The sequence below is a fragment of the Pungitius pungitius genome, chromosome 12 (assembly GCF_949316345.1).
Source record: "Pungitius pungitius chromosome 12, fPunPun2.1, whole genome shotgun sequence".
Lineage (NCBI taxonomy): Eukaryota > Metazoa > Chordata > Actinopteri > Perciformes > Gasterosteidae > Pungitius > Pungitius pungitius.
The window spans coordinates 4,620,848-4,644,328 of NC_084911.1; the positions used below are offsets into that span (position 1 = coordinate 4,620,848).

The 23,481-nt window shown below is 45.4% G+C and overlaps 1 protein-coding gene across 1 annotated transcript; it reads left to right on the plus strand.

Annotated features, from left to right (window-relative positions):
• Positions 1-1,190: 1,190 nt before the first annotated feature.
• On the plus strand, positions 1,191-22,228 carry mrc2 (mannose receptor, C type 2). The gene is made up of 29 exons (XM_037476937.2): positions 1,191-1,541; positions 5,552-5,935; positions 7,632-7,805; positions 7,895-8,059; positions 8,773-8,886; positions 9,185-9,328; positions 9,407-9,598; positions 10,355-10,509; positions 10,656-10,760; positions 13,394-13,509; positions 13,609-13,757; positions 14,294-14,511; positions 15,026-15,168; positions 15,278-15,374; positions 15,455-15,584; positions 15,678-15,710; positions 15,833-15,996; positions 16,243-16,411; positions 16,492-16,634; positions 16,833-16,941; positions 17,214-17,380; positions 17,457-17,565; positions 17,670-17,908; positions 17,987-18,149; positions 18,255-18,404; positions 18,611-18,724; positions 19,259-19,438; positions 19,855-19,878; positions 19,968-22,228. Exons 1-29 carry the CDS (start codon positions 1,415-1,417, stop codon positions 20,189-20,191), a joined length of 4,401 nt encoding a protein of 1,466 aa, XP_037332834.2. The 5' UTR covers positions 1,191-1,414; the 3' UTR covers positions 20,192-22,228.
• The last annotated feature ends 1,253 nt before the right edge of the window (positions 22,229-23,481 follow it).

The following is a 23,481-nucleotide window of genomic DNA, read 5'->3' on the forward strand; positions in this document are numbered from 1 at the left end:
TTCATATGGTAAGATGATGAGATGGAATTGCTGCTTAGGGTTACTTCACAATACAAGTCAATGAAAGCCTGATAAAACTTCAATTATGAGTCTTCTTTTATGAAGTGTACAGAAATCTAAGTTGTTTTTAAAAATACATCTTAAAGTAATTTAAATATAAACTAAAATTAAATATCTGTTCCACGTAACTAGAATTCTGTCCACGTGGACTTACCATGGGCCAAGTATAAATCCGTGAAAACATCTGTGCACGTATAAACAAGACACAAGGAATTAGTGAGGGTTAGAGGGTACGCCTATCAGAGGCAGAGATGGGTGGGTCATACCTTTGCAATGATGTGGCACAAAAAAATCAATATCATGTCTAGACATCAGTTTACGGCTCCTGTGAGAGATCCTGAGGAATTCCGAATGAGATATATATCAATATAATATATAATGTCTTAAATGTGTTCTGGGTCTCCCCCCAGGGGTCAAACCTCCATGAAAATGCAAACTGGACGCATCAGATCCCCGACCCACCTCAACTAACTCCTTATGACAAATAGGAGCAGTGACTCTACTCCGGGCTTCGCCTTGAGATTTGGTCCATGAAAATGGCAAGAATTTATCACAAGAGACTACTAATACAGCCCCAACTTTCCCCCCTCTTACACCGGCTGGCTCCTAGGAACAGCCTCAGCAGGACGCCACAGTCCCAAGTTGTAAGTGGTCTTCATCCAATAAAAACATCGATCAAACCTCCACAATCCCTCTAGTGATCCAAAGGGAATGGCCAATTTGCAACACAAGACAAATGCCGAAACAGTTTTAAAAATGCACAGAAAATAGACGTAATCTAAAACTAAAAACCCTATGTAAAAAATATTTACATGTGATTTCGTTAAAATCGTATTGAATGTTTTTGCAAAAAAGGCAAAGCTCTGAAAGTAAAATAAAATGAATTCAAACCATACATATCTGTGGTTAAAAAGTAAAAGTTCTTAAATAAATAAAAAATACTTAGTTGTATTTGATTTGATCAACATCAGCATAGCCCACTCGTTTTGCTGTCCCTCCATTTCATCCCCGCGGCGTAGCGAGCCTCCCCACCGCGCTACACAGCGGCGCCCGGGGGGTCCGCGGACCTCACGTTGGGACCCGCAAACACACACGTTGACGCCGCTCCATTCATTTCACCCTCATCTGACTGAGAGGCGGACGGAGCTCTAGCGGCCAGAACTCGCCACCAACTCTGCAGCACCGTCGTGAGAGTGAAGCACCGCGGCCACTGGCTGCTCCTAATTCGCCTCTCTCTCTCTCTCTCTCTCTCTTTTTTTTTTGCTTCCTCCGTTTGGTTGTTGTTTTCTTTGCGGCGCGCGCGTGTGCGCGTGTGTGAGCGTGTGCGAGCGCGTGTTGCAAGTCAGTTGTGAGCATGCAAGGCAACGGTCGTCACCGAAACAAGGGAGCGAGGACAACATGGACAAACCGGCAATTTATATTTTACAAATGCACTTTATATTTATTCATCCTCAGTCTGGAACTGAAGGGCAGCGCTGCGGGTGAGAAAATGGACAACGCGTCATTGCATGGATGTAAAAGTTTTTTTTTTTTTAACGAGCCGACTTTCAAAGCTAATGTGCATGGGTTTGTCTTAGTAACAGTTCGAAAATGCATTATAAAGCAGATAAGCAGACACTGAGAGATAATGTTTGCGTATTCTGGATTTGGTGCCTCGAAATGCCACGAACCAAAAGTCCAAGGAGTGAGTGGAACCAGATGTGGAGGGGGGTGTGGGGGGGGGGGGGGGGGCGGTGTAGGGAAGTGGCTCCTGGCTTACTGCCTCTATTGTGACTTCTCTTTGTGTACTACGTTTATTTCAAGCCTTCAGCATTCTGCTTTTTTTTTAGTTTCGTTGTTGTGCTTTATGCCCGCTGGCTTGTGTCGGTTGCGACGTGAACCTGAGTGACGCTCCATTCGACACCCTGCAGGCAGATGTGACCTTAACATCCTGTTACAGGCTGTAATTAACATTCAGTCTGGTCCTGTGGACCATAATACATTATGGGATGCTGTGAAGGGTAAAGATTAGATTGACCAAATCTTTTCCAACATAACTGGCGTACTGTCAGTGACCTTTTTAATGAGTTAATGAGATGATGAGGTGGACTGCAACAGAAGTTTGGCATGATGTCTCTGTTTGGCACATAATGAGAAATAGGAAAAATGAGAAGAAAGCACCAAACACTGCTTATTAGACCGTCATCTCCGGCCAAATGTGCAGAGTTATTCCGATTTAGATAACGAGATTGTGTAGGTTTACTCTTGTATAATATACTGCTGCATCCTGAATAATCCTGAGCTCCTTTTTGACAAGACTTCGTTTCGCAACTTTCAGATGACTTGCGACCATCTGCCGACAAATTCTGTCAGTGCCAAAGTGAAAAAAAATCCCCTTTCAATCACTTTTGGACCAAATGGAGGAGCCGCAGAGCGGTATAAGGGAGGAATTATCCTTGTTGATTTGTGTTATGAAACCTTTGTACTTTGTCACTTGAATTGTTTTTCCAAGCCATGGGAACAGTTCAGCATGTTGTCGTGAACTTTTCCGCTGTGTGTCACTTCATAAGCAATTAGAGTGCTGTTCTGAATGATATCTTAAGGAAATCATTTGAGGAAATAAAAAGGGTTGCATTGATGATACAAGAGGATTTATAGGAAATATTCTCTCTCTGATTGAACTGAATGACATTTTAATTAATGTTATTTATTTAGGCATGACTAACATCTAAAGATGGATTTAAAATAAGTTATAAGTTATCCACTATCTTTGGAGACAATGGTCTGGGGTACGTTGACAGCAAGAGGCGTTTACTGTCTCATACAAAACTCATCATGCATCGTACGTGCCTCTTATCCTACTAGGATTTTACGACCTAGACGATGACGAGATGTTACCCCCCTTGTCCTATTACCTCAGTGTGGGGAGGGTACAACGCTTTTTTACAGTTTTCACACACACTTCTGCAAAGGGTTCTGTTACTGTTTCTGAGGGACGCCGCTCCTCTCTCCTCTCCCACACTTCATTGGATGAGGTTGCACAATTTGGGTTGCTCCAGAGGCCGGGAACGCCTGCTAAACTCCAACGAAGCCAACGCAGCAGGCCTCTGGAATCGTTTTGCCACATTATCACACGTTTGTTAAAACTCCTAATTTAAAAAAAATAAATTAAAAAAAATTCATTGTTTATTTGACACCCACGTTCAAGTATTGTCCTCAAACCTGGTTTGCACGCTCTCTTCAGCGGGAACCTGTCTTCAGCGCTGAAAGAAGGGGTTCGGGCGACCGACGGGGCCAAAGGAGAGGATGAGATCACAGCAGGAGAGCTGTTGTGGCTTAACTCTCACAGAGCTCAATGGCTCACTGTTAGTCTTGAGTTCTGCACGCCCTCTGATTGCCCGCCGGGAGCTTTTCTCACATCAAACATCCAGTCGTGTCCCTTTCAGACTGGAATTAGAACTTTGAATTTGGCTTTCTCGCTGTCTGGAACTGCAGCTTCAGGTTGTCCGCTGGTTCAAAAAGCTTTTGCCAGGAACTTCTGATGCAGTCGCTATATTAATACTGATCTTCATACTGAGGGGAACTCAACCCATACAGTGATGCTGACTGTTACCCGGGCTTGTTCTGGTGTGAAAATCTTCCCATACGCACCATTTGAGCAGACAGTGTGGTCTAATTTTAGAGGTGGCTCGAACCCCTACTGTGGCTCAATGACATAAGAACGATTTGCTGGCTTGATGTGTGCGTTGCCTCTTGACAGCAAGCCAGCCTTGTCTAGCTCCGGCTATTCGATGTTCATGAAAAGTTTTTACTTGTATTGTGCGGTGTAGTTAAATCCTGAGCTAAGATTATAGTAGATCAACATCTGATTGTGCGTTGTGGTAGACACTCTACTGTAATTGCAGAGTAGAGATGAATTGCATGCAGAGAAACGAGGACAAGCCTGTCCCAGAGGGTTTATACGAGCTATCTTGAGGAGGCAAAATATAATGCTTTTGATTTTGGGAGCTGACGTTATTTGTCAGTCAACAGAAAAATCAATTCAACTATTTTGGTAATTTGTTAAGCAAGATCACCCCCTTGATTTGTAATCAGCAAATAATTATTAGATTCAGATTTGAATGTTTTTCCACCTCCGTTCCTACCAGACAGTGAATTTCCATGTGTTTCTCAAATCGCATTTATAACACAGTCGTGATGCCAAACCTGAGGGACGCTGCTTCCCTTTTCCCTGTGTTTGCTGGGGACCAAATGAGCTCACACCGCCTCTGAGAAACTCAACCGCAGCGTGCAAGAAGAGGGCGTGTTTTTTTTTTTTCTTCTTCTTCTTTCCTCCAGATTACGGGGAGTTTTATGGGGCTCTTGATGTGACTCTGTTGTCTGTGTGTCTATAAAAGCGGGACTGGAGGTTCGGGAGTGTTTGAGCTTGGAGTTAGGAAACGCCGCAGACTGAAGTGTCCACATAGGAGAGTTGTTTTTGTTGTGTGTTTGTTTTTTCAGCGAAACTTGCCCAGTGATCTTTTCCTACCTTCCTACCACTTCCTGGCCACTCTCGAGAGCCGGGGGCCGAGTAGGAATGCCGAGGGTCTCATTTTTCTCTCCCCTACATCTTGAGAGACGGGATTTGTGTGTGTTTTTTCGCAGGCTCTTAATTTAGAATCCCTCCTACACTCCTGACTTTCTGTCCTCCAGATTCCACACAGACTCGCATCAACACACCAGTATGTTCACAGTCCTGGCGTCTAGCTAACTGCTCTTTAAATCAGTCAACAAAAGAATTGTGGGGAAAACGGACAATAGGAAAACCACATACATTTTTAAAAAAAGGGAGTTGTGTTTTGTCCCTGATATTCCTGTCGGTGCAGCCGCTGCTCTGAATGTGTTAAGTTCTACAGGTTTTTTTCTGACTCTTTCTGTTTTTCAAACATTTACTGCAAAAGTGTCCAATTCCACACCTCACAGCAGCAATAGTTCCTCCATGAATCACACTGAAATAAGGCCGATATAGGCATCGGTGTACTGGAATAGGAAAACATCTTTACATCATCAGTGTTTCTTTAATTCAACCAAAGGTAAAACATTTTGTCACTTGGATCAGGTGTAATCTAATGATCCAGGTCAAACCTTGAGAACCGAGTGCATTCTTGACACCTGGTGCATGTTGAAATTCTTCAACCGTGACCTAAACTTGAATTAAAAACACCACTTTTCACAGTTCATTGCGTAGCATTCCTACAATTACTTCCTGCGCAGAGCTTTTAGGATTTTACAGGATTAAGATTACTATTAATACCACTAGAGCAGTGGTTCTCAACTGGTCTGGCTCCGGGACCCACCAGCACCCCTTAATGACAAGCCCGCCACCCAAATCGAGGAACATTCTCTGCAACCGTTATCGGAGATATTGATCCCTCTGCTGACCCGTCCTCTTGCCGCATTAGCTGCCAGCATGCAACCCTGTTTCAATCAACATTATCGACTGATGCCATTGTTTCCCCTTCCGTCTGCACAGCGCCGCTGGACTCCGACGAGTTCGCTTTCTTCAATGAGGGCCCCCAGGGCTGCCTGGGAGTGCGGGATCACTCCCTCATCGTGTCGACCTCCTGCGAGGACGCAAACCAGCGCTGGAAGTGGGTGACCCGGGGTCGTCTGTTCAACCTCGGCTCCTCGCTGTGCCTGGGCGTGACCACTGGGAACGTCACCTCCAAACTGGGCGTGTACACCTGTGACCGCGAGCCTCCCAGAGTGCGCTGGAACTGGAACTGCGAGCAGGTGTTGGACAACCTTAACAACTACCTTCCCACGCTCGGGAACATGTCCTCAAGCTCCTCCACTTCAAACCTCAAGTGGAGGCTGCACGGCGGGGGCCAGGACCTGTGCGCTAAAACATATCGTGGTAAGTGTGCTTGTTAAGATCAGATTTGCAAAATGAGGATTCTTCAGGTGACAGTCAAACTTTCCATGATAACCGCACTTCTCAGAAATCCTGAGGATATCGTATCAGCAGTAGAATACATGAAGGACGCACAACCCACGTCAATGATCAAAGTTATTTTTGTGATATTTCTATTGAAATCTTGGCGAGAGAAAACATGGATGTGACAAAAGTAATAATCAAAACACTAAAGGAATTATAAAACAAGATAAAAACAATCTAGATATTTCTAACATTATCTAGCGTTTACTTACAATTAAATCCTGCCAATGTGATGTAGTCTGTTTGTTACCTGCGCTTACCTTTTTACATCTGACGAATGCATTCACGTCTCAAAAAGCCTTCCAGTGATTCTCATTTACAAGTAAACAAAACGTGAGCGAGTGAGCATGGCGGACGTTTGTTTGGCACACAGCTTTTTTTTCTCTGCAATACTCCAAGGAAAAAGAACCAGTGGGACCCGTGCTAACTTTTGACGTGGGCCCAACAAAAATACTCTGTAGTACCAACAAACCAGTAAAATGACACACCTAAACCAGGTAAACTAAAACAAACCAAACCCTCTTGACTTTGGTCCTTCACACAGTGAGCCAGTGAGCTGCTCCTTCCCTGTATGCTGCGCTGCCTCGGACCACAGCTGTATCGGATCAAATGGATGCCCGAGAGATTGTTACTTTCGGGGCGTCTTTGAAGACGAAAGCCAAAGAAAACACTGCTGGTGTTTTGTAAACTGCAGTAAACAGGCCGACGTGTGTCCTCGCCCTCAAGAATATTTGTATTCCCGTGCAGTTGTTGGTGCAGATTAGATCTAACCACGGTGAGCTAAGCCTCATTTCCTCCATCGCGACCTCTCTCTCGGCCCCCGCTCACACGGGTCGGCGGCGGGACGGGCTCCGCTTCGCCGCAATCAGAGCCCGCTCTGCCGTAAACCCCCGAGAACACAAAATGTCGCCCTTGTTTCCTCCTCATCCCTCCTCTCCTCGGCCTCCCACACTCTTTTTTTTTTTTTAATTTTTCCAACCCTCCGAGCGCCGCTCTCCACGCGTTTCTTTGTGAGGTAACTCGCTGGCTGCCCGGGGAGGAACGCCTCCGACATTAGGAGCAAGTCCGCTGCAGCCAGCCAGCGGTGGAGCGGAGAGGGAAGTCAGGGAGGGAGCTTCACAAATCAGTCCTCCCTCGTTCACCATGTCTGCCCTGCTTTCCCTCGGCCTTCTACACATCCACAGCCTCTCCTCTCCTCTATGTTGCTCCTTTCTTCATGTCCCATTCGGAAACCTGGACACCCGTACAGCAACCTCAGGGTCTTTTGTTAAACTGTAGAATCATAGATACAGGAATAGTTTATGGATTAAACTTGCTTGGTTCAAAAAGATGCAATTCAAATACGTAGATCTAATATTTTTAAGTATAAATAAGTTCATAACAGCATTTTCCCAATAAGCTGCTTATTTTCACTATTCGACACGCTGTTTGGACTGTAACATCATCCTCTGTTGTTCCCCATGTGTTTGATTACACAAGTCACTGGGAAAACAGATACGGTATTTCAGTTCAGCGCAGTTCAGGGCCGCAACTTTCGGGCCAACAAAAGCCCGGCCCGGCTCTCCTGCGGCACGCAGGGATTCAAAGCTTTTTCCCCCCCACGTTTGCTCCCCAGAGATCTACACAATCCAGGGGAACTCCCACGGGCGCCCCTGCTACCTGCCCTTTCTGTACGACGGCCAGTGGTTCCACAGCTGCACGGGCGTGGGGCGCGAGGACGGCCACCTCTGGTGCGCCACCACGCACGACTACGGCAAGGACGAGCACTGGGGCTTCTGTCCCGTGAAGAGTGAGTGACACACTTTGGGTTAACCGCACCGTCAGCTCCCCGCCCCGCTCCGACTAACGTTTCCCCCCCCCCACCCCTTCGCTTGTCAGCCGGCGGCTGTGAGACGTTCTGGGACACTGACCCGCTGACAGACAGCTGTTACCAGTTCAACTTCCAGGCGACGCTGTCGTGGAGCGAGGCGAGGATCAGCTGCCAGCAGCAGGGAGCGGACTTGCTGAGCATCACCAAGCTGCACGAGCAGACGTACATCAACGGTGAGGCCGACGCCGGCTTTTTTTTGGGGGGGGCCCCCGGAGAGGCGTCGACTCTCGCGCCGCGCCAATCGGAAAGACCCGACGCATCGGCGAACGTGACCTCGGAAATAGACGGTCGACGCAATACGATCGACCACGAGGAATCAGTTAGATATTAGTTGTTGATGTACTCCCTGGAGAAGATTAAATAGAGGGAAAAAAAACTCAGAGATCATATGGAATTAAATAAGAAAAATAAATAAAATAACTTTCTGGTTGTTTTCACTAGGGTACAATTTCACATTGATTAAATAGTCAGTGAGGTTAATATGTATTTATGACATTTTACATGTCAATGAAGGCTTTGTTTCTTCTTTCTTTCTGTGTGCGTAGGAAAAAGATAAAAAGTTGAAGTTAACTCTGGATAGACAATCTAAATTGATGAAATGCACTGTGAAGTATTCACATTAGCTCCACCAACAGGAAGAATTGATTTTAGGATGTTTCGACCCCTTTTTCCAATAGTAGTCCCTTATTATATAACATTTATGTCCACTGCCCAATACAGTGTTGACAGTTGAAATCATGACACAGGACAAGTTGTTTGGCGGAAGTGAAAGCACAGTATTTAGTGTTTTCTTTTATTGGGTCTTCCTTTACAAAATGACACGAGAAAAAAAATCCCTGTTTTTTTTTTTGTTAGAAACGTCTGAGATGTTTTTCTGCTGTTTCAGGTTTCCTGACGGGCTACAGTGCTGCTTTGTGGATTGGCCTCAATGACCTGGACATCAATGGAGGCTGGCAATGGGCCGACTCCTCACCGCTCAAATATCTCAACTGGGAGTCAGGTCAGGCTGTAAAAAAAAAAAAACATTCAACCTTTTGGGCTTTTTTTGAAAGCTTGTGGTTTCTGTGATCTTTTTCTTTAAACATGTAAAACCCACAGAGGGCTGAATGAGCATGGTGGCTCGTTTTAGTAACACAATGTTCTGAGTTCAAAGGCCCATTGGGGGACCTCGCGTTTCATTCGCAGTCCCTCACCGTTTTTTTACAGTGGACTATTTAGGGGCTAAATGCCTTGAACAAGGGCGTCGTGCCGATAGTGGTGTTTTGAAGAGTATGTTTTCTTTTTTCCTCATCCGTCAGACCAACCGAACCATGCTGAGGAGGAGAACTGTGCTGTGATAAGAACCGAGTCATCGGGCCGTTGGCAGAACCGCGACTGTTCTGTAGCTCTGCCCTACGTTTGTAAGAAGAGGCCCAACGCCACTCTGGACCCCTTCACCACTGGTCAGTTCTTAGACATTTTTACAGCAGGTGCAGTGCGTTCAGAGTTTGATGGTTTTTTATCTTTTTTCGCTCCCACAGACTCGTGGGCAGATGATGAGAAATATGAGTGTGACGTGGGCTGGCAGGCCTTTCAGGCCGGCTGCTACAAGTTGACCTCAGAGAAGATTGACTGGGATTCAGCTCAGAAGACCTGTCAGAGGATGGAGGCCAACCTGCTCAGCATCCACACGCTCCCCGAGCTGGAGTTCACCATCCGCAACCTGAAGAAAGGTCATTTGTCCATTTAAGAATTGCCCTTTTAACTTTTCTTCTTAATGGGAGCCAGATATTTAATAAAATGATCTTAGTTAAAACCCACATTATGTTTTATACCAATAAAACCCAGTAGAAGTGGAAATTAGGAGAGGTTTTTCTGAAAAGCAGAAAAACAATCAATAGGAGTGTAACTCTGGATTTTATCCATTCGATTGCTCTATAAATTCCTCTATTTCTGACAGAAACAGACATTCTTCTATTTGGGTGCATATACACGATAGCAAAATGCACCTTATATTTTAGATATGCCTTTCAGACTGAAAAAAGAAAAATGATGAATCTTTCCGTGAGATTTGTTTAAATCTTCTTTCACAATAAAATGTACGCCTGCATCTCTCTAGCAAGCTGAAACGAAGAGAAAAATTAAGGATTTTTCCTGAGCAGCAAGAAATCTAGTTTTTAGGTCATGGAGTCGCTCCACGGTTATTGAACCTCATGGAAAGGTTTTTCAGTTTCAAATGATGGTCATTGTGACGCCAACCCTATTTTAACCCTAGTTCCGTGTTCCCTCATTGTCATCCTAACCTGTCCATCTGTGTCCTCTGTCCTGTGGTGATTTGATGCTACTTTATACAATTCATCAAGGTTAATGCAAATGTGTGCGTTTGCTTACTTTAATATGTTTACCATCTCTAATGCCATGCTTGCACTTGAGTTCACAAACACTGCTACCTGAGTCAAATATCCCAAAACCTGTCTTGAAACACTCAGATATCGACCAGCTATGGATAGGGCTCCATGACACTGATATGCAAATGGACTTCCAATGGACTGACCACACGCCCGTCATCTTCACCTACTGGCACCCCTTTGAACCAAACAACTTCCGCAACACCCAGGAAGATTGTGTGTCCATCTGGGGAGGCGTGAGTGAACCCCTTCACCCTCACACTGACCCCTCAAAGTCTCAAAGTGGACAAATGGACTCTCGCTTGACAGCGGGTCTCCTTTGTTTGTATATAGCCAACAGCTGTGTTGTCTCCTTTTCTTTGTGTGTTGCTTACTTGTGCAGGAGGGCCGCTGGGACGACAGCCCTTGTAATCTGACCCTGGCCTCCATCTGTAAGAAGCCGGGGACAAAGAGTGAAGGGAATCCACAGCCCCAGGACTGCAAACAAGTATTACTCTTTCTATTCATCTGCATTCATTGTTACGTACATCATTACATTTGTTAGGAATTTAAGCAAAACATCACGCCTAGCAGTATCAATTTAAGTGTTAGAATTGTAGTTTGTGTGTTATCGGATAAAAGTTATTATATTATTATGTTAGTATTGTCTGCAATATGAATGAAACACATTTATACAAGTTATTTTATTACTGCACCCGACATCCTGCTAGAATGTAAAGGTAAGCCTGGGGGAAGGATGATTAAACCTTCCTTGATGCAGTTCTTCAATGGACCCTATGAAATGAGTTAAACATGGTAGTGTTATTATGATTAGAGTGTATTATCTCTTAGAAGAAGTCATTAAATGTATTGTAATATTGAGGGGATAGGGATTGGTCAGGCCAGTGAGGGATTTCAGATTCGGGGAGAGAGTCGTGAAATGCCTGCAGGCAGAAAGGAATGTCATGTTGACCCACGTGGGAGGAGCTACGTTTGAACGTGTAGCCAATCACATACAGCTGTGAAACGATGGACACACCCTGTGCCGTAGAAGAGGCAGGCAGAGAACCATTGTTGATGATCATACTGGTCAGGGAGGATTCTCTATTTCCCAAAATATCATACTTTTTATATTGTATTTTACTATGTCATTGTATTTGCTTCTGTTAGTTATACAATTATTTTTATTTAATTCATTTTTAAACTCAAGCCAGATGACTTTTCACCTCTGGCCGCGGCTAATAGACCCCACACACTTCACACACACTGTTTGAGATTACAGATGAGGACTAGATGCAATTCTTTTATGTTTTGTCTTCTTTACATGTCACAGTTTTACTCCAGAAAGACTCCACTCAGATCTCCTGTGGTATTTCTGTGCTCTTATTCCAGCTGCTGACAGTCTGTGGTGTTGCTGGGAGCATAATTATTATTCGAACTAATTCAGCCTTTCCTTCACATTTGACCCCTTTTTTTTTCCAGAGCTCTCCTTCATCTTTTCAACCTTCTACAGAGTCGACTTTGCACCCCTAGTCTGTAACTGTTGAATAAATCGCTCCATTGAGACTGCGAGTGGCACCTTGGACGCACACGTGCTTCCTACCGTCCCTTGACAATGTGTTTTTGTTGCATACAACGAAAATGGCCCATATGGCCTGACTACTTTAACCCACATGGCAAAATAAAAAACCATCTGGAGAATCCCTCCATACCTGTTTATGATTTGAGTCCATAATAGACTTTCCATATGAGACAGATTTGTGCCTACCTGACCATTACTGCTAACGCCAACGGTCCAAGGTTGTTTCAGTAACGCGGGGCTAATGTGGATAATCCTTTATTAGAAATGAAAACAAAGTGTGTGTGTGTGTGTGTTTGTCTGTCTTTGTGACCTCGTGCGGTGTTATATTTACATTTATGACGTAAATGATCTGAAGTGTGGATCCTCGGCTGCTACGTTCAGCTGTATAACCATTTGTTTGGTGTAATGCATCTTTACCCCTCTCCCTGGGGAGCGAGGCCTCACGGGTGCCAGTGCGACTGGGGCATGCTGCAGTGCCCTGAGCCGCGAAACAACAATGACAGAAAACCTGCTCATTACTCAAAGAAATGATTTTCTCATCACCGGGACGCCGTCGTTTATTTCACTTATTAGATAGTGTTGCGTTTTTTCGATTTTATTCTTCCAAAGCTAGTCCTTCTATGATCAGCATAACTCTTCACAAACAGAGAGATGCGACAACAGCGATCTCTGCAGTCAGAACAGCAGCTTCAGTCCCCTCCGTCACCATGGGAACCCTACAATAAGTAAAGTAGTGGCTCTTCTTTTTGATTATCTAACTGTCTAAAGACTGTGAATGTTATCGATATTATATATAATGAATATAGTGAAAACGTTAAGGTCGCATCCTCCCCTAAATCTACTACTTTCTTTTGTCGTGTAAAGAAAAGCAACAACAACACTGCACACCACCTGTCCAGTACCAAAGAGCAGACACACACACACAACCAGACCAGCTAGTCGACATGTCTTTTGTCTAGATGCTACCACGATGATTGTGCAAAAAGAGGTTGGGCTTATTCACACAGAACCGTAAGCTGACTGGTGTTGGCTGTTCTCTGCATCTGTAAACGTCGACAAGTGAAGTCGGGGGGGGGGGGGGGGGGGGGGGGGATTGAGGCAAAGTTATTTCTGCACGTCTGGGCGTGTTCTCTCTGGTCTCAGTCTGTGCTCGAGAGGCAGTCGACTGGTAAAATAATTGACTCACTTCTGTTTTGACTGCCAAGTACTTTCCGAGGGACATAATTTATGCTTATATTTTGTTAACAATGCAGAGGGGGATGCTTCATGTTTTAGGTGTCGTTTGGTTGTGTGTCTGTCTGAGGTTTGTCTTTGATTACTTGGTTGAACACCTCTACTCCCTAAATGTTTGGTGTTAAGTCTTTTTTTTAACCATTTTCCTTTAATAACTGAAGCTGGATATCCAGATTTTAAATGATTGAATTAGCTTTTTTTTAAATTTAGTTAAAAGGTTCTGCATAGTCTACAAAGATGGTTGCCTTTTTTAAATGGTTTATTTATTTATTTTATAGATTTTTCTATTTCCTTTATTTTTTTTATCTCCTCTGTTCTCCCCTCAGGGCTGGAAGTGGCACAGCCCGGCTTGTTACTGGGTGGGAGATGATCTGTCCACCTTCGATGAAGCCAGAAAGTCCTGTGAGGAGCATGGCGCCGGCCTTGTTAGCCTCACCAATAGGTGCGAACAACAACACACGAATACCCAGACGCACAAAGGCGTCGTTGTGCCTTGTCGGGCCCTTTCCCCTTTTTTAAAAGCCCCTGTGAATGTTTCAAGGTTCGAGCAGGCCTTCGTCAACAGCCTGGTGTTTGGTCGCGCTGTCGATTCGTTCTGGATCGGGCTCCATGACCAGGGCAGCCCCGGCTCTTTCCACTGGCTCAGCGGGGATGAGGTGTCCTACACCAACTGGAACCGCGACCAGCCAGGTGGGGAAACACGCGTCAGCGAGGATGTAAATGATGACCGCAGAGTGAACAGAATGTGACAGTGTGTTCTCAGACACCTTCCTGCACCTTCTTTATACCTGTATCTGCGTTGAGTTATCTTCAACAATGAGGTCCATTCTGGATCCAATCCACACCGAGGAAACTGGATTTTTCCCGAGTGTTTTCAGTGAGGCAGCCCACAGGGGAATACTTTTGGAAAAGTCATGCTAGTTTAGATTTCAATTTCTAAACCAGACCCGGTGATGCAAAAAGCAGGAGTCCTCTGGCTTTAGAGTCATGGAACCGAATTACCTCGGCACAGATTATAGCTTCACTTTGTTGCTCTATTTTTCCTTTATCTGTAGGTTCTTGTCACATTTCTAGCATGAACATTCGTTTACAGCAAGTGTTGCATTCATAATTACCTTGTATACAACAACTCTTTCCACATCTTTTGCCTTTTCTTCTATTTCCGCTCATTTCATCAGTGTCTCTTTCTCTCCACTCACCCGCGCTTCGCCTTGCATTTATTTCAGTCGGCGTCCGCGGCGGCTGCGTGTCCATGGCAACGGGCTCCGCCACAGGTCTGTGGCAGGTGAGGCCGTGCGCGTCCTCAAAGGCAAAGTTCATCTGCCGTCAAAACCAGGACACGTCCCTGAGCCCCGAGCCCCCCGTCCCTCAGCCGACCCCCAGCCTCAGCGGCTCCTGCCCCAGCGGCTGGAAGAGCAGCAGCAACCTGCACTACTGTTACAAGGTTCACTCTTTAGCTTTCATTAATTCATTTTTTGACAAAAAAGGCCTTTGCTAATGATTAATTATTCTTATTTTGATGAGTGTCTCAGTATATTATTTGGAAATGAAGAAATGACCACAAATTCAAGTTATTCACAGTGAAAGAACAATGTAACTTTACTTTCTACATGTCCAGTCTTATAATAATAACAGAAGAACATTAAAATTTAAATTGCAGTCCATCGGGGTTATGAACAACACATTTTGGTTAGACCTAATATATAACTCTGAATTGGATAATTTATTAAATGGGGAAATACATCTTGTATTTTCAACATTTGGCATTTAATCATGCATCCATGAATTCTGATACAGCACATAGCATTCAATGGACATGTTTTATCAATATGTATACCTGGTTGAAATAAATAGCCACAATAAAGTAACCTAAACAAATAAATTATAGAAATACCACAATTTGTCTTTAAGTCTTCAAACAAAAAAAGCTAACAGCACCAAATTCCTCTTTTGTGCAGGTGTTTCACTCCTTCCAGGTGGAGAAGAAGCTGAACTGGCTGCAGGCGCACCTGTCCTGTCGCAGACAAGGCGCCAACCTGCTGAGCATCAGCAGCCCTGAGGAGGAACACTTTGTTCTGCAGATCCTCCATGAGGCCTTTGGGTGAGTGTTGGCCTCCGACCACGGGGGGGGGGGGGGGGGGGGGGGGGAGGACCTATGAATTCACACGCCGGATCGACGATGTTTATGGTGATGGTGATGTGGCCCGTAGGGAGTCAGAGGACCACGAGCAGCAGTGGTTCTGGATCGGACTGAACCGCAGAAACCCAATGGACAACGGCAGCTGGAAGTGGAGCGATGGACTCGTTGTGAGTGAAGACCAAACGCAACTGTCCACACATACTGAGCCGGATCACTTTTTTTTTTTAACTCTTTGCTTGCGTCTCAGTTCACATACCAGAACTTTGGCCGCAGCGATTACAACTTCAGGCAATGTGCTGCAGCAGACCTGGGCACTATGACCTGGCTGGCCATGCAATGTGACGTTGAGCTGGACTGGATCTGCAAGATCCCCAGAGGTACAATACTATTTTTTTTTTTAACTCCTTTGCCTTTCAACTCAACATTGCGCATGTCGTGAAAACGCTTTTATCTTGTCTGTGTGAATTCAGGGAGCGTCGAGAAGCAACCAGAAATCCCTGAAGGTCAGTCTCATCGTCTTTGCTTTGAACCCCCCCTCAGCAAACTGAACTGATCTCCTGAGGCTTTATTTGAAAAACCTTTCCTATCCCGTCTTCCCCTTCTCCTTTCATCCCTCGTCTATCAGAAACTTCACCGGAGTGGATTGGCTTCCAGGAGGCCGAGTATAAATTCTTTGACCACCGCACGACTTGGGACCAGGCCCAGAGGATCTGCTCCTGGTTTGACTCCTCGCTGGCCTCCGTCCACTCCACGGAGGAGGAGGCTTTCCTGGCAAACACTTTGAACAAGGCACTGCACACTTTACCAAAAAACGTCTTCATCTCCGTATGAGTCAATATGATGCAAAATGGAAAATAAATTAGGCGTAGTTTCGCAACACCCTCAGAAATACCGAACAAGCATCGACCTGTGCGATCTTTTTTTTTGAATCATTGTCTTTAATGGGCTTGCAGCCTTGTTTACACCCAAGCCCTGCCTGTTTAAAAACGCGTAAGGCCTCGACATGCCTCTTCACAGTTTATTTCTCACATTCAGATGGTGAAGGTGGAGGGTGACAGCTGGTGGCTCGGGCTTCACACCTACGAAAACGATGGCCGTTTCCGCTGGTCAGACCACTCGGTGCTCAATTATGTGTCCTGGGCCCTCGGGAGGCCGCACCCGGTCAGCCGCGATCGCAGATGTGTCAAATTGTCTTCTAGCGAGGGTAGGAACCACTCAAATACGAGACCCGGCGCGATGAGATCACCCACGTGAATGAGCTTGTCATTTCTTACTCCCGAACAGCGGAGTGGGCTGATCAAAAATGCCACTCTGACCTGCCTTACATATGCAAGAGAGTGAATGTCACGGGCACCATTCCTCCAACTCCATCGTCCCCCCACTCACCTTCGGGCTGTCCCGATGGATGGTCTTCCCATCAACACAAGGTAGAGCTAGAACTCACCAGTCAGCCGGCATTGAGCCCAGCATTATGCACTTTTTTAAGTTAAGTTGTATTAAGGATGGAGGATATTGGAAATGCATCAGTACCTATTACGGTTTTATTTCATGTGCCTGTTTTTGTCTCTAATAAAACTCAACCTCATTTTCTTTTATGTGCGCAATGACATCTGGTGTTTCTGCAGTGTTTCAGAGTTTTCGGTCAGTCACACCGAGTCACATGGTCTGCAGCCAAGCTGAAATGTGACACACAGGGAGGCGTACTGGCAGTGGTGTCCAATCATTTGGAGCAAGGTAATTACAGCAGACTACAGGGGGGGTGAAAAGTCGAAAGCAAGGAGGTGGGGCTGGATCCAACTAAAGTTAATGAACTTACCTCATCTGTCACTAAAAGTAGTATCAACGGGATGTCAGACGAGAATCATAAGAATCAACAATTTGAAATAGGTTTGATATATTAATGTTGATTATATATATATTCATTAAACTGTCCCCGTATCTATCACTGTTCATGAAAGTCACGCCACACACAGGCACACTGATGCCATCGATTGTCTTCCTAATAGCATTCGTCACGACCCTGCTTCGAAATGCCAGTGTTGACCTCTGGGTGGCTCTGACGTCAGACTCTAAAGGTCATTTCCAGTGGGCCAAGGCCAGTTTACTCAGCTACACCAACTGGGCTCCCGGGGAGCCACTGGACAACAGCGGGCCGCACCAAGACAAGAGCCCGGTACCCACAGCACTCACCTATCTGTACACGTGTCATGGCTTTGTGCTGTTCATTCATTCTCACCGTCCTCCATCAGGGAAACTGTGTGGTGATGATTCATGGCACCCCCCAGAAGAACACTGGCATGTGGGCCTCCCGTGCCTGTGAGATGGAAAGCAATGGCTTCATCTGTCAAAGGGCCCAAGGTGTGATATTGAACCACGACACAACGGACTGCTCAAAAAGTGCAGAATATGTGGAACACAAACAAAAGCGTGACAAATTGTTTGACTTTTTTTTGTTCCTTCAGAATCGGGCCTACCGCCGGCCCCGGCCCTCGTCCCTGCTTCCCTGGCGAAGCCAGTGGAGCTGGGTGGGGTGACCTACCGGGTTGTGGAGAAGCGTCTGGACTGGACCGGCGCCCTGCACCTCTGTGAGTCATTGAATGGGACCCTCGCCACGGCGAAGGATCCCTACCAGCAGGCTTATCTCACGCTGCTGATCAACAGCCTGCGCCGGCCTGCCTGGATCGGAATCTACAATTATGGAGTGAGCCTATTGACTTAAGTCTGTCTTAATAATATCATTAGAGTCAAAAACTTGCAACTTACTTTTTTATGTTTCCAGGGGCGCAGCGTCATGTGGCTGGGTGACGAGGAAGTGTCGTATTCAAACTGGATAGACGGGGAGCCCCATCTTCGGGCTGGATGCGGTCACATGACCACTACCGGGCAGTGGACTTTGACCCCCTGCGACGGCAAACTGGAGGCTGCTATCTGTCAAATGAGTGGTATGTGTGTGTGTGTGTGTGTGTGTGTAATGCAACAGCAATACCAGCAATTAACATGTGGCCAAATTGCACCGAACGGAACCCAATGCCATTTCTCCTTGCCAGATGAGCCTGTGCTTCATGACTGGATGTACCCCGGCCAGTGCCCCCACTCTTTGGGGGAGTGGTCATGGGTGTCCTTCAGAAACCACTGTTACGCCTTCAACCTGCAGAGTCTTCGACTGCAGCAGGATGCACGCACATCCTGTAAAAAAGGTACCTCTCCTCACCGTGCAGCTCATGATTCTGAATTGAAACCCAGTTCTGACCTTCACCATTGCAAACATAATTGACAAAATGCATCAATAGGTCTAAATTTAGACGCGTTGTTCATCGAGTTGTTAGATCTCCCCATATTATGAGTCTCCGTTTCCCCTTTGCTCAATGTATTTTTTTTTTTTGCTTTTTAATTTATTTTTCAGTGGGAGCGGAACTTCTCTCTATATTGGATGAGACGGAGAATGGATTTGTATGGGAACACATCCAGAGCTTTGCGGAGCAGGCACATGGAGCTTGGCTTGGCATCAGTGTGAAAGGTCCAGCCACATTGCATCACTCAGTCCGTTCCATCGCTCTCTACAGCAGCAAACTCATTGACCTTCGGATTTTACAACGTTTTTTTTAATCCAAGTATATTTATGCTATGCTGCTTGTATTGAAATGATCCTACTCTGCTTGCAGATAATTTACCTATTTGAATAAGTTGTTTTCTATTTGAAACGATTTTATGGTGCCGATAATGATTTGAAATGTACAAGCATGGTAAAATGAATTAAGTAGAGGAAAGCTAATTAAATATGTTTCTCTTGTGTCAAAAATTGAGATAAAGCAAGGAGCATTTTTACGGTCAATTAGAGTGTTAATTAATTAATCCTAATTAGGTAATTTGAGGGAAATGTACTTATTTATGATAAGGTGAACAAATGAGAAGATCTGATTCAAATATCAAAAACCTCAACAGTGAGCATTTGATCATTATGTCTCCTTCCCATAAAACTAAAGAACCACTTGTGCTTGAGTGCTTGTCTGGCGTTCCCCTGAGTGTGGGTCTGCATTTGTTCCCGGGACAGGTCGAGGACTGGTCTGGAGCGGGGACACAGAGATGTCCTACACCAACTGGGAGACGCACGATGTGGCCTTCTCCGTTCTGTCTCCGAACTCGTGCTTTTGGATCCAGAGCAACAGCGGCCTGTGGAAGCCCGGCTCGTGCAGAAACCGCACACATGGAGTCATCTGCAAACGGCCTCGGAGTAAGAACACGCACGGCCGCTCTAGCTCAGGGGAAATTCAAGTCAATTTATTTTGTATGGCTCCAAATCACAAATTGCCCCCCCCCCCCCCCCCCCCCCTCCCCCCAGAGGGATTTACATTCGGCAAACATGCTACACTTTAGGTCTCCATCGGTCCAGCAAAATCCTCCCCCTTTTATTAGGAGCACATGAGTTGCCTGTGTGAGTGAACAACATAACAGAGTAACACATTCAATGAAAGCAACATGGATGATTCACATGAGAGCAGTAAGTAAATATTATTGATAAAAACAGCAGTGAATATGGTGGCTTAATAATTATAATAATTGGTAAAAGTAATGACGAATAGGTTTAATGATCGTAGCCTTTGCTCTGATGATATCCGTGTCACTAAGTGTCCTTTCTTTCTTCCTCAGCTGCTGAGACGTCGGCTGTAACGGGTGAGCACGTTTTTCCGTTCACTCCAGACTCAAGAATAAAGGATTTACTCTACTCACCCTGACCTCTGTCTTCTATCCGAAAACCCCAGTGAAGGAGGACAACCACCTACCCACTCTGATCGCGGTCGCGGTGACGGGCCTGGTGCTGGCAGTGCTGATAGTGGGCGTGATCTACCTGTACCGTCGGCGGGCTGTCGGGTCCCAGGGCTCCTACGAAGGGGCCCGCTACAGCCGCACCAACTCCAGCATGGGGGAGCAGGCGGAGAAGAACATCCTGGTGTCTGACATGGAGCTGAACGAGCAGGCAGAGTAGCGTGCAACACCACCCGCCACCTGCCACCGACCCAGACCCAACCGTGCACGGGAGAGGCCGAGTCAGAACAGGCGTCGTGGCATTTGTGCGTTTCGTCGCGTCTTTCGAAAGGCAAAAATATTTTTGGACGGGCTGTGCAGAGCACAGTAGGTTGGTTTTACATGTAAAATGAATCCCCCGACTTTTTCATTCAGGCCACAAACAAATCTACTGGGAGTTTAAGTTCATTGCGGCAGCTGGAGAAATTCCACATAAATAAGTTTTATGACATGACTCGTCACCGCCTCCTGTCAATTTATTCGCTCCATCGTAAAAAAGTGCAGCCACCGGTCGTAACTAAAACCATTTGTCTCTATCTTCTCAATACAATACTTCCCTTTTTCATTTCTTCCGTTTCGCCTTGACAGTATTTTTCAGAAGTTGATGTCAGGTGTCTTTGTGTTTTTTTTTATTTTTTTATTTTTTTTTTGCATTCGTGTCCCTCCCATTGATCTGTCATTCTCTGTGCAGCTGTTGGGAACGGTTCCTGGTGATGCATGCGTGGTGTGTGTGTGTGTGTGTGTGTGTGTGTGTGTGTGTGTGTGTGTGTGTGAGTCCGCCTCTCTCCTCCTTCCTGATCTGACACGTCAGCACCAGCTGGTCGAAGAGCAGAGGACAAAGAAGTCCAAATGTGAATGTTTGGAGGTGGACAGGGACTCTAATTAGTGGTGACCGTCGGAGGACTCTATTGTGCACATTACCAACACTGAGTTCTGTTCTCAGTGTTGAAAGCTGGTCTTTAAGTAGACTACATTGTCTTTTAGGTACTGCCCCGGACTGAAGGTTTTTCAGATCCTGTGGCTCTGCATACATTTTGGCACTTTCTTCTATTATCTTGATCTAAGTCCATTTTTGTCATCCACTTGCCTTTAGTCATTCCAAACTTGTACAAACCTAATGTACGATCTGGTGCGGATTCAACCATCTTCTCTTTATATGCACCATGAAAAAGGGTTTGAAATTTGATATTTGTCTGACTCATCATTTTTATAGTCACATTTCTATTCTCTGTGTTTTATCTTGGATATTATTCTTTTTTTCTTCTTTTTAATGATGCAGGTTTTATTATGTGTTTTCATGTAAATATGATCGGTAAAGACATTTGAGAATGTTCCTTCTTTTAAGGGATAAATGCCAAAAATCAAACTAATTGCCCCACATAGGAAAACATCCCTCGAGTGAGCAACTTTTGTATATATGAGAGCCAAAGAATGTTTTAAAAGGGAATTCACTATTTTGAAAGAGAAAATCCCCTTTTTCCTTTTCTACGTCATTTTACATTTGCGCAGGGTAATGACCACATTTTTTTTAGACTTAATTTGCCTCCATAAAAATGTGTCTTTGCCCTTCGACTCTCGCCTCTGAGTGCATTTCTCGCTTTTCTGCTCGCAGAAATTCCTGAGAGTTGTTTTAGTCTGAGGCTTTTGGTGTCTCACAGTGCTGTTTCCTTTTCTTTCTTTCTTTTTTTTTTTTTTTTTTTTTACTGCATGAGTTGGACTAAGATAGAGGGGGAAGGGAGAAGTGTGTGAGTGAGTTTGTGATTGTGTGCAGTCTCCAGCTGTGGAATGTTGAGTCGGCAAGAAGAGCTCAGTGGCACGTCTGGAACCAATCAGAGAAGGAGTGCTCAGGGACGTGAAGGGTCAGGAAAAAAATGATAGAAAAAAAGGAAAATGGATGAAGGAGAAAAGGGGGGGGGGAGGAGGAGGAGTGAGAGGAGGAGTCAGGGTTTTAGGAGGAGAGGGAGCGCGTGCAGTGGTTTGTCCCAGGCTCACCCCGGGCCTCTGCTGGCGGCTTCACTGTAAAACGTTTGTCTTTGTGCACAGTATGATGTCAGCTGGTTGAGACGTAACGGCCATCGGTTTGTTCCCCCCAATGAGATCCTCTCTGCGACGCAGACTCTCGTCCCGGTGAAGGTTCGCTGAAGCACCTGTTTGTATGTTTTTTGTGTATTTGTGTCAGTTTTATAGGAAATGAATAAAGTCTATGTTCTCAAAGCTTCTTTCACATGGTTTATTATTAATTGTGGGGCAAATTCTCATGTAATTGTTACTTGTTGACTGTCAGAAAACAAAGCAAAACTGTACATTTTCCATTTGTTTGTATCTTTGTATAAATGAGCCTAAGAACGGATGAAGTGTGGATTGCAGTGTTGCCGTTTCTCCACAAGAGAGCGCACCTCGCACGCCGAATGGGACGCTTCCTCCTGCTCGCGTTGTCATTTGATCGACCTGACCTTTGCCTCTCCCCTCTACGTCACACTATTTGTTTTCCACGTAGCTCTACTGATCAATTTGAGGATGTCTATTTATTTGTCATTGCCCTCGTGTGTTCCGTTTTAAATGTGTGATTTCACCTGATGGATATTAACATCTCAGTAACATTGATAGTATGAACAACAACACGTTCTCCTCCGCCTCCATCCGCCCAGCTGGACGATGTTCAAACAGGCAGACGAGCACAGAGACAAGTGGATGTTTGAAACCCATCACCTGGAGGGATGGGAGCCTGTGGCCTCGTCTCGCAGGTTTGACCTGGACCTTTGCACCAAAATATCGGGGGGGGGCAGCAAATAGTTTGTTATTTAAATCAATCTGGCTGTCTATAATCCATCTCACTTTGGATGGATGTCACATCTCATCCACCTGCATGCCGCAGGCACTCAGTTTAAAGCATCCTGGGGTTATATACTCCCAGCAGTTTCCCAACCGTGCTCCTCTGTTTTAATGTGTCTACAATAGAAGCTATCGTTTAGGAATCCTGGCTTACTTAGACATTACATCTTGTCAAAATCTCCGTCTTGGCTCTTGCTCTGTCACCATTAGCCTTGTAGCTGCAACAAGTGGCTGCATATTACCTGCGTATTTTAGACCTCTGATGTCTGAACTGTTGAGACAGAAGCTTGCTCGTCACAACAGTATTTCCGGTGTATTCCATAATATCTGAGACACTTGAGGAACATGTAATGGAAATGTTTCTGTGCCCTTGTTTGCTCATTTGCTGATGGAAGCAGTGGCTCACTGAAAGGTCACCCCGATAATGTAGTGGAGCCAGTATGAAAAGGGCTGAATCCCATTTCATGGTGGTCTGTGGGTTTCCTCTTTGTTCCACAGCGATGTCGCCTGAGGCGTCTTGCATTCACTCTTCTGTGGTTTTGGAGTTTTAAAAACAGGCAGCGGTGCAGGAGGTCTGATCGGGCAGAACAACAACCGCGCTTCAACCCTCCTCAGGGACACTCAATTAAAACCCCTTCA

What these genes read in the sequence shown, in the direction of transcription:
- mrc2 (XM_037476937.2), top strand. Translation starts at nt 1,415, where the DNA reads ATGCAAGGCAACGGTCGTCACCGAAACAAGGGAGCGAGGACAACATGG. An exon ending in ATCCTCCATGAGGCCTTTGG is followed by an intron (nt 15,169 to 15,277) that starts GTGAGTGTTGGC and finishes TGTGGCCCGTAG; the next exon opens with GGAGTCAGAGGACCACGAGC. An exon ending in GTCCAATCATTTGGAGCAAG is followed by an intron (nt 16,942 to 17,213) that starts GTAATTACAGCA and finishes TCTTCCTAATAG; the next exon opens with CATTCGTCACGACCCTGCTT.